The following is an 11,839-nucleotide window of genomic DNA, read 5'->3' as shown; positions in this document are numbered from 1 at the left end:
GCAAAGAGGGCCTCTATGGGGACTGGTCATATTATATCACATGCTTGGAGTGGGGAGATACGGTCGGAAATATTATACCCTTGACCTTTTTTCCCCAAGGCCCCATCTGTCAGCATGCCAGGGCACATCCTTGTTCTGGGATAAAGAAGAGCAACTGAAGTTTTACCCAGAGAGAAGCTTCCCCGTACCAACAAAATCCTTCTCAACTATTTTAGAAAGAGGAAAAAAATCAACTTAGAGCATTTATTTAAAAGTTAATGATAAAAATATAAATATGGAAACAAACTATCCCCACACAATCTATATTTTTAAGTAATTTATTCCAATAGAAATATTTCAGAAAACTGTACTTAAATTCATTTTAAGTTAGATTATGCAAACACACTGAAGATCTCACACTCACATTTGCATATCAAACAGAAACAAAAAGTGAGGAACCAAGCTGCACGTCACTCCAGGAGGTCATAGTGCAAATGAGTACTTCATCTTTGTACCTCAAGTTAACTGGGATGAAGGAGAATAAAAATGGCTTGTGTTTTCCTGTATATTATCATCATTGGATATTCATCCCCATAGATGCTTTTATCTCCTTTAGATTACACTGTGAACGAGTTCCCCACCCCCTCCCCACACATAACATACTTCAGTCGGCTGTAAAACAATGGATTTGTCAATAATCAAGGTACAGAAACTCTTGAGAGTCTGGTGACTTATTATCAGCTACTCTGTCAGACCTAGTAAGTCAATAATTACTGGACTATATCTGTGAATAGTTCTAATAAGTGGTATCTTCATGGGAAAATTAATATTTGTTACCTCATATCTAAAGCACAGCTAAGTATGAAATTTTCTACTTGTTTATTTAAAAAAAAAAAGTTCAATCCCCAAACATTCTAATTATGTATTCCTTTAATCCCATCACCACTTTGCAGTCCAAATGGCTAGAATCAAACTTTAAATTCTACTAACAACCCCTAAGGACGAGTTAACCCTTCATTTGGCTTTAAATACTAAATTTACTTGCCTATTCTAGAACATACTAGCCCTTTAAAAAATGTGAAAATAGCATCTTGACTCAGTTGAACAAGAGTAGCTCCAGATCTTGCAATAATCTCGGAGAAGCAAAATGTTTCCAAGCTTTGCTTTTACTGAGAATTGGCTTACTCTCTTAACTTCTCTTTAATTTATATTTTGGAGCTGTTCCTGACATAGTATTTTCAAGTAAACAATAACTGGTAGGTTAAGTGACTGCTTGTTTGGTCTGAGTCTTATTTAAATAAGAATGTACTGAACTAAATCTCACTTCTGGGAAAAGGGACTCTCATTTCGGGATTTCAGTAGCTTTAATAAAACCCAAACAGATCTTTCTGGCTGTACTGTATCCTTCTAAGGATTTTCTGAAAGGACATAATTAAATCTATGCTCAAAACAACAATTTCAACAACACAAAATAAAAATAAACTCAGCTGGATGGAGGCTCTTCAAAGTTGTTCTCAGGAGTGCTCATCTAAAGGCTGATTTGGTGGGTTTAATTTTAATCTTCTACCCTGGAAGGAGGGGAGCAGGGAGGGAGCTTGTCTAAAGAGACTCAAAGCCAAGGTGGAATGCAACAATTACCTAGAGTGATCTGCACACATTTTCTTAGACCTGCTGTGAGAAAGAGTAAGCTGGTGGAGAGAGGGATAGCACACACTCCTGAAATAAGAGGAGTAAGAGGGCAAGTGATTATTGTCATACTCGATGCCCTAAAGTTGGTCTTCAAATTGATAAGGCACTGACCAAATCTTCCCCATACTACATACTTGAGATACCAGTGTAATGACATTGCTTTCCAAAAGCTTAAAAGTTTGCACGCACAGATGTCTTTCATTGGAATCCTCTAACAAGAAAAAAGTAATTACTTAAGACACAAGCCATTTTTAAGGAAGCAAAACCAGAAATACTTAAATCATTTTGAAAAGGTTGACTTCACACAGAAAATAATTATCACCAATGTGATTAAATAACAATGTTTGTTAGAAAAAACAGAATACTACTCTGGCTGTAAAATTATAAATTTACTACGTTTGAAAGAAATATAAAAGAAGAGAGTGAGAGAGAGAGAAAATAAAAGCAAACCCTAAAAGATCACTGAAGAAGTCAGACAAACCTCACCACTTGCTTTGTATCACCTATTCATGCAACAGCTGTACTATTGTTCCACAGGGACACAGTAAAAATTCATCTTCATTTTCAAAAAGGGATCCAATTATTTCAAAAGCCTTTGAAGCAGAGAATTTTTTAAAATTGAAGATTATCTTCTGTTAAGCAATGCTGGTACCCCTTGTTTGCAGAAGAAGATAATATGGTGGTTTAAAAACTCGTTGTAAAGGAATGTGCCTCAAAAAAACAGGAAGGAAATCAATAGTGGATATATTCTTTTAAAAAGTTAATGGATTAAATCTACTATTATTATCGATTTCTAATTAGTACGATATCCTATAGTTTTGTTTTCAGTAGTAAAGGCATATATAACTTACAGATTTAACCTTAAAAAAAAAAAAAAGAAAAAAGACTTCCGCTCAAATCATTTGGCCAGGTAAATTCTAGTAATCCTAAGAGAGCAATAGGCCAGGCTGCTCTTGGAGGGCCCTGGTTTCAACTAATATATAAGGTGTATACACTAGAGACCGTAAACATTTTTTCCTTCTATAACAGTGCACCTTGGGCTCCTTTATAAATCTTCTAGAAGAGGAATAAAGCCACTTACAGAAACTTTGCAGCTACAAACACCCTAGTTCTTGACATACAAAAAGACACAGTACCAAGACAGTCCATATAGAAGGTAGTGCAATAGTCATATGGCATTTTCCACACAGGAAAACATTTGTCATTGAAGTACATGCCTGGGGAGTAAAACATACTCAAACTCAAATTGTTTGGATCCCTTTTTGCAATGTTTATGCAAATAATATCTACACAGTGAAGAAAATGTAATAGGAAGGTGTGTTTGATTGGTTCTTTTAATTCTTAGTTTGGAGGTACAGTAAAAATAAAGCCTCTGAAAAAAATAAGCAGAACTCAAACAAAGAGGGGGCATGAGACCAAAAACAGTGCTCTTCGAGGTCAGCAGTTATTTTTATAGTTGTATTTAAAAAACTGTTATGTTACTTCTGCATGAAAAATAAGCTTCCATGTTCAAACAAACAGTTAAATAGATGTGCCTCAAACTGTATTTTGGGTGGTATTATACTATTACACCAGGCTGGATAATATACCAATCATTATGTTTATCAAATACTAGCTTAAATTTAAATTATAATGGAATTTCCAATGAGGTCTTCTTGACTTGGAGAGAAACAAATGAGCTTAATATTGACAAATGAGCTTAAATTTCAAGCTTCTGAGTCGCTACTTTACAAATTTATTAAGAGTAGGCCTAACAAGAGGAGAAAAATTTCACCTTCCCACTAATACACTGCCTAAATATTTAATATGTTTTGGTAACATTTATTTTTGCTTGAATTATTTTTAGGTCTCATTTGGTGAATTACAGATAAAAAATTCACTTACACTATTTTAATTCACTTCCTTCACTGATCTTTGCTTCAAATGCTAAATTCATCTTAAAAAGCAATGAGCAATCTTTTGAATGGACAAATTTGAAGACAGAAAAATAATGGTGACTTCCGCTGCACAGTTCAGTTTCAGTCAGTCAGAGGCCACAAATCTAAATATGGGCTTAGTCACCAAACCTGAACACTGTTCTCGCTCTGCACAAGCAGCCTCATGTTTAGCACTGAAAATATCAAACACATCTTCCAGTGGAGCTCTCTCTTTGGCAAAACTGTGGGCTGTCAGGCTCTGACTTCCAGGTGCATATCTCCACAGAAACTTATCTACTTTAGCTTATTTATGACAAACAGAAAACATAATAAAAAATCCACAGGGTTTTTTTAAAAAGCACATACACTGTTAAAAACACTTATTTCTGAAGAGAAATAAACAAGAAAATTAAAACAAAAGTCAGATGTGCAAGGTCTAGAGAGTAATACTGCTATGCTGGTTATGCAGAGGGCCTCTTCTCAGCGCCCAGTGTGGGCTATGCAGGGAGATAAAATCACTAGCACAAGCCACATTTTGCCCTCTTCCAGCTCATGTCACTTTTCAAAAAACCAGAAGTAATGGTATTTCTAACTGTGCTATATGAGAAAGATATTTGAACTCTTAATATCCTTTCCAAACAGAAAACTAAATTTAAAAACTAAGCACTCAGGGAAAGCTCTTCTACTTTCCAATGGAGAGATTTTTAAGCTAATTATTCTAATAAGCAATATTTTCTATTTAAGTTTCATGGATTCAAGGATGAAATACTTATGATTAAAAAAAAGCATAAAATTCTCCAAGAATACAATCTGAAAAATTTTATGTGAGGCCCAAAGTAATAGAAGTCTGTTAGAAGTTACCAGTCAAAAAGCACTTCTTACTCTGGGCCACAGCCAAAATTCATGATGCCTCATGAGTTTGTAACATCCAACACACAGTCTTTGTTCAAGTGCCAGTTTTTTGTTAAAACTCTAAGGCATTTCACCTTCAAACTTTTTTTGTAACTTAACATTTATTTCAAAAGTTAAATGCATTATTGCATTAAAGAGCTCTCACAAAACTGCTTGATCAACTACTGACAAAATATGATTTCATCGTAAGGACCTATAGTAAGTTTTGAGAAAAATGTTTGTAATAAAGGAAGGTTAAGTAGGAAGGAAAGTTTTGATACTTAAAATTCCCAGCATCTCAGTCTTTCACCTTTTTCCCTTTGAAAATTATTTTGTATGCCTTCTAATAAAATACATACATGCATACAAACATACGTAGACTCTCTTTTAAACAAATGTGATCCTGAATCTCATATTGATCAAAAATAATGAAAATGAATAACAAAAAAAAAACTGGCATTGTGCACATGAAACACTGTAAAAGAAACTATCCTGATAAAATATCAATACATCACCCTTGATGATAAAAATCACCTGTGAGTGACAGAAGGGATAATCCAATTCACTTGAAAAATGTAGTTATTGTAAAATCTTCTTAGAAAAGTTTAGGTTGGGATTACAGTTCTCTACTAAGCAGATCTGTGGTCCAACAATGAATTCATATAGAAGGCCAAGCTTTAAACCCAGTTAAAAACAACCATGTTTTCTGGAGCCCATTTGAAAAAAGTGTCTGGCATATGAACACTCAGCCTTTATACCTCCTGCAGGAAATAATGTACCCCAAACAGTACTAAATTTCAGAAGTTTAGTGTTTTAAAAAATCTCCCCCCATCCAAAACAACCCCCCCCCCAAATCGCAAACAAACTCCAACAACTCACATTATTAACATTTCTAATTCCTACACTCTTGTGAAAAAGCAAGTGAGGCTGCAGACTAATGGAAGCTCAAGCACACCTTTCCGCTAGGCTGCTGGTAGAACCCTACTAAGCTGGAGTAGCTTTATACCTCACTTCACAACCAGCTCCTAATGTAACCCATAAGAAATATGTTTTTCTTTTTAAAGTGTATCTAAAAAAAGGCGATTCTCCCCTCCAAAATTAGTACAAAGTTAAAAGAAATGCAAATTAGCTACAATCTATTCCAAGCACAGCACCGCCAGAAGATTCACACACACTATTTGGTGTTTCATGTTGGTTTTCCTTTCATTCTTTTAAGGCAGTGGTTTCCACAGGTCAGTTCAGAGATAAGAAGCATGGTCCATGGCAGTTTGTTTTGCAACTCCAATTTGTTCTCTGGGAATATCTCACTTCATTCCCTGAAATTAGTGTTTTTTTGGTTCAGAACTCCAGAGGCTGAGATGGAACCTCTAGGTTCTTCCTGGCACAGGATTGGTTTATAGCTGGCGCTCTTTCATCAGGTCCTTGCTTTCACTTAAGATAACAGTTCACCTTGTTTTTTATCAGGCTTTTACTCAAAAGTCATCAAGTTTGTAGGAACCTAAAAAATATAAGCATTACAAACTGATAGTATTTAAAAGGTGTTTTTCAAAGTACTATTTCTTATCTTTCCTTGTCATTCTAAGTAAGCCCAAATATTAAAATCTTTCTGACCTAAAGATCTTTTAAAAAAAGGAATTTGCTAGAAGGTACTGTAATTGTTTATGAATAATGAATAAAATACACTAGAACATTTTTGAGAGGAAGTCATTGAGATGAGTTAATACTTTTTCCAATAAATTGAAATCCGGGTGGGAAAAAGGGCAGAGACAGTATCTTTCTTGTCTAACACAGGGGAGCTCAGGAGATGTTCGCTGAGTGAATAAATGAATGAGGAAAGAGTAAGTATGGCCCTAGTAGTGTGAGATTCCACACAAACATGCTTGTCATCATTTATTTTTTCATTATATGTATTACAATGAATTCCTACATGCAAATTTTAAAATCCAGCACAGATAATTTTATAACAAACATTACTAAGAATTTCTTTGTGAAATCATCATGAAAATGAGTATAAAAGAATAAAACTCATTGCTAGATAAACTCTTACCTGAAACTTTGTGACTCTGAAAAATCTATAGGTTATATAACAGTTTGCTGCTTATAGACTGGATCAAATTTAATTTGATTTCTTTTAAGTCTGAAATTCAACAATAATTCTTAGAAATATGAATATATTTTGTTTTTAAAAATTAATGAACCCTCTAGTCAAGGACTAAGGAGGGTTTCACCATGCTAAAAAAAAATGCTCTTAACTTTTACTACCAGTTTTCCAAAGTTGTGCTGGTAGAGAGATTCATGCACCAGTGGTCATTTCTCTGTCCTTTAAAAGAGCTTAACAGTTCCCACACTTTAGCAACCTTTTTCTGAAAACCTGGGATACTAAAAAAAAAAAAAAAAAATTAATCTCTTACGTGTGTCAGCTTCTGAATGAAAAATTATTTGACAATATAATCATAACTGAACTATAAATACACAGTACAAATCCAAGAGTGCTTAAATTAAAGTATAAATTCTCAGGTCTGGTTCTAAGAAACCCAATATTTTAATAAAGTAACATTTTCATTTCCTCCTAAGTTGCCTGACTATGGTTTAAGGTGTTGTATCTGAGTTAGAGTCTTCTACTAAAAGTTTTCAAATTTCACAGCTTCTATTTATAAATTTGCTACTTCTCTGATTCTTCTAAGTATAGAAACAAATTTAAAAAACCCCATTTATACACATCTGGTTGACTTGTTCAGTAGCAAAGTCAACTAATATAGTAAAAAGAAATTGAACCTCTATGCTGGTACGCATACCCTGTCTAGATTAATCTTGAAATTTGAGATTAAAAAGAAATGATACAGTACTTTAAGCTACATTTAAAGAAAATGTACGGCATGGAGCTGAATCCTGAAAAGCTTGGTTTAGGCAAAAGGAGGTCTGCTTCCTTCATTCTGTCCCAGACACTAACTTGATAGGGCTAAGAAAGTAATTTTTGCTCTATGGTGTTTCATGTCCTTAAGGGACATTGTTAAAAATGGTACCAAGTATTGCTATTAGTCTTTCATATATTTTTGAAATAAAAATTGTAAGAGAACAAGGCCCATTCCAAAAATATTTAGGAAGAATGAATCTATAGGATGAAGACAGAGTTTGTGTCGTCTCAGGTCCACGATTTTTTACTTGTTTGACCCTGTGTAGGTCATTTAGGATTTCCGAGCCTTAGTTTCTTCCTTTATCAAAAAAGGGATAATAACTTAGGTCCTGATAGCACACGGTGGAAAATATGTTTATAAGCTTTATAAACTTGTATAGTGTATTATATTATTCAAAATTAGCTATTGATAACACTTACCATATACTTCTGTATTTCAGTACCTTAAGACAATAAAATTTTCAAATATATTTAACTGAAAACTGGCCTAAAAAAGTCTATGTTTATTTTATGTCTGCCCTACCAATTCATGGTTCAACTTTAAATCTGCAACCGGGTTTGGGGAAAACACCACTATGGATTCATTCCCCTTTGTAGCTGAAAGCCTTTGAGTTAGACCATCTTTGTTTCAGTAAAAATAGAAACAAACAAAAAGTCCACATAGTTTTGGGTTTCACTGCAAGCACAGGAACCCGCATAAAATTGTTAATAGAACAAATAAAGACAAATCAGAATAATTTTTGTTAAGGTGCCATCACATTTTTACCTCTCTAAAGTCTCCTTGCCTCCCACTACATTCTCCCAACAAGGGCTACAGTTCCCTGTTTTGAACACCTGAAGCTTGTTCCATCTTCAGGGTCTTTGCACACTTACTGTTCCCTCCACCAGAACTTTGTTCCCCCTTATCTTCACGTGGCCCTTCCTTCCTGTCATTCGTGTCATTGTCATCTCCTTAGGGAGATCTTTGCTGTTCACTCTTATTTATTTAAAGTCTGTCTCTACTCCCATCACTCCGTATCACGTAATTCTATTTTGTTCATACAGTTTTTACTACTTGAAATTTTGTTATTTGTTCACTTGTTTATTGCCCATCTCCTCTCTAAAATGTGGACTTCATGTCTTGCTGACTGTGGTCAACAAGACATAGAATATGAACAATTTCCCTACTTCACTCCAAAAATTAGTCCACTTACTTCTCTTTGGAACTCTTTTAAATATATTCTCAATTTATGGACTATTTTGAGGATCAAGAGAGATGCTTACCTGTTGTTTGTTACTTTGGCAGGCTGCACTCAAGTGCTTAAACCACAGCATTGCATTCATCCTATTGCCAGCTTGAAACTTGTATGAATTTCCTAAAGTTATTAAAAACAAAGGGAAACAATAAAAATTGATGACAGTTCTCCGTTTAAGAATTCTATTTCTCTAATACCTGATTTTCCAATACAAATAAAACGAAGAGTTCTCTGTGCTACATTCATGTGCTATCACTTATTCAGAAAGTCACTGTTTTGCTGTTTATGAATTGGAAGAGAAGTATTTTGTCTCCTTAAATGCTCTTTAAAGTATATTTAAATAAAATAATTGTTTGGCTTCTCTAGATTTGTATGAGTGGATGAGAGTGCAGAATATCACTTCTCAGCACTATTTAGATGATCTAAATATTAGTAGATGCTAATACTGAATTTTTATAGGCCAGAATGCTTTAACATGTTTAACACTTAAACATTAGCTATTTAATGTGATTAAGGATTAATCAGCTAACATCAATATAACCTATGCTTTTAGTTTTTAACATTTGTCAAAATTATTAGAGAAATTTCTAGGTCTAGTGAGGGCTTATGTGAAAAATCTGAGAAGGCAACTTTTTCTCTTTTAGAAAATTAGAAATTCATTTGTTTCATGTGTGTTGTATGTATTTAGACCTTATGTTGACTCTAATTCAAAACTGATGCATAATAAGGATATTTTATATGTTTATATGTATTAAGGTAATAAACTGAGAAAAGAAGAAAGGACTCATGTAGTATAGGTGCCCTAAGTTGAGCTTAATTCCCCTTTTTCACTGACCTGAGTTCTTTTTATCTCCCAGTTCTTACTGAGTGCTACTCTTTCCTTTATAACTGAATTCAATGGCTCAAGAGCCTGATCTATATGTAGGCATTATACAGCTCTTCTTTGAGATTTTATCAAAGACTTTTTCACTTTCAGAGGCAACAGCTTTCTTCACCAAATGTTTAATTACTAAAATAGCACTTTTTTGCTTGTTAGACACAGATGCAAACATTAGATCAACCTAAATAGCAGACATATCTGATCAGCTGGCCACAGCTGCCATTTACCTACTCTCTCCTCCCAGAAAAAGACCATCAGTACAGACTTCATAAAAACCTTGTACTCTGAAACGGTTCTGTCAAACACACTAAGGAATTGATGGAAAACAAATAATTTGTTAACTGAACCCCGTGAAAATGATCTTTTATAAATAATGAAGGCCTTTGGGATTGGCAGGGTGGAGGCTGGGGCTTTGAATTCAGAATGTTGAGTAGGAGCTCCTTACTCTGTAAGTCAACCTATTTCATCTCAAAACATAACATTTTGCTATTATTTTTTTCTGCCCTAACTTTTTCTGCATATTTTCTTAAATTTTTACTTAAAGTACCACAATATCCTAAAAGCAGAATATCTGTGGATATGCATTCTAAATAAACAGAAGTCAGAGTATAATTTTACAGTCAGTAAAAGGTAATATAACTTCATTTTAGTAGTAGTGAGCTGCTGAAGTGGAAGATTCTGGGCAGATATGAAAGAATTTTCTTTCTGGCTTCCTGTGTGGTGCTTATCAACAGCTGGCAGATGTTACAAAGGAAGAGCTGCAATCACATGAGGATCTGTTCTGATGACCGAGGTCTCCACAACAGGCACAGGCAGGGTGAGAAGGTATGATTTGATTCTACTACACAGCCCACCCTCCAACCTCTCTCATCCACTTTTAAAGTTTATTTAAAGTTTTAAAGTTTTTAAAACTCCTATGGTCAATAGCCAACACTTTCACTATAAATGTCTCTATACATTGTAAGCTAAGTTATTATAATTAAAATTATATTTATTTGGAAAGTGGTTTGAGTCAAATTACCAATTAATTTAATTAAAAGTAATGGAATAAAAATCATTTAAAGGAAAACTTCTGCCACATTCAGAGCTTAAGAATAACAATTTATCTCAGAATATAAACGAAGGGGTACTGCATACTGTAAATCTGAGATTTTAAAGTTAACAGTGGTCTATAGATTCTCGAATTCCCTCCTTCCTTTTCTGGTTATTAGCTCTCTAGGGATTATTTGGGTTTTTAATTTCAAGCTTATGCCCATGTAGCAAAGAAAATAAGCTTATTTAATAAGCTTATTGAATAAGCAATTAATAGATATTGATATCTAAAAAAATTGCTATCATTAGTATACATTACATTATGTGACACAAATATTTCCCAAGAGATTAAACTACACAAACAATGGCCCTAGTCGTGTATTCCAGTTAAACTATTGATAAATTTTGGCTTATCGAAAGTTGTGTACATGCAATACCTTAAGCCCTAGTTATTTTTTTTTATTTTTTTTTTTTTGCGGTATGCGGGCCTCTCACTGTTGTGGCCTCTCCCGTTGCGGAGCACAGCCTCCGGACGCGCAGGCTCAGCGGCCATGGCTCACGGGCCCAGCCACTCCGCAGCATGTGGGATCTTCCCGGACCGGGGCACGAACCCGTGTCCCCTGCACCGGCAGGTGGATTCTCAACCACTGCGCCACCAGGTAAGCCCAGCCCTAGTTATTTTAATGATTCACCTTTCTCAGAGTCAGTCAGCAAGAAGAGATCCGGATGTTCCGGGTCATCGGCCATCATCACCATCCATCCTACTACAGACACGTTCTTATTTGATGTTGATTTGAACTGAGAGATAAAAAAAATAATTAATGGAAACAAAATTTATGGCTTATTCTATGTAAAAATTAACTGTTAGAGAGCATATTTTCAGTTTCTCCTAGAGAGAGACGAGATTTCATGCTGGTCAGGTCTGCACCCGGTCTCTTACTTCTAAATTCCATGTAGGCCTGCCCTCTTCAGATAGTCTCTTATACTTTCCAGATCTTTCTCAGCTTCAACTCTTCATCAAAAGTTAACTGTCCTAGCGTCCACCCCCAAAGACCATGATCTGTTAGTAGATCTGGTAAATTCATCTGTGTTGTTTTTTTTTGTTACTGTGCTACACCTCACCCCTTCATTATAGGAAACATACTTCCATTTTAATAGAGATCTCCACACACACACACACACACACCGCTTTACTGAATATAATTGACATATAACATTGTATAAGTTTAAGGTGTACCAATGTAATAGGGGTGTTATCTTAAACCTGATAACCTGATGATTTAATGAATCAGCACTGCCATCA

General features: G+C 34.8%; 1 protein-coding gene across 2 annotated transcripts in view; it reads right to left on the bottom strand.

Annotated features, from left to right (window-relative positions):
- Positions 1-296: 296 nt before the first annotated feature.
- Positions 297-11,839, bottom strand: part of RALGPS2 (Ral GEF with PH domain and SH3 binding motif 2) — a 156,349-nt gene continuing 144,806 nt past the window's right edge. For both annotated transcript variants that reach the window (XM_081216128.1, XM_081216129.1), the window contains 3 exons: positions 11,229-11,334; positions 8,653-8,744; positions 297-5,973 (listed from right to left, as the gene is read on the bottom strand). In XM_081216128.1, coding sequence (XP_081072254.1) covers positions 5,944-5,973; positions 8,653-8,744; positions 11,229-11,334 — 228 coding nt within the window. In that variant the 3' untranslated portion in view covers positions 297-5,943. The remainder of the gene's footprint in view (positions 5,974-8,652; positions 8,745-11,228; positions 11,335-11,839) is intronic.

Source organism: Mesoplodon bidens (genome assembly GCF_964165515.1).
Source record: "Mesoplodon bidens genome assembly, chromosome: 2".
Taxonomy (NCBI): Eukaryota; Metazoa; Chordata; class Mammalia; order Artiodactyla; family Ziphiidae; genus Mesoplodon; species Mesoplodon bidens.
The sequence above is the reverse complement of the archived record's forward strand: the minus strand, read 5'-3'. Positions and strand labels throughout refer to the sequence as shown.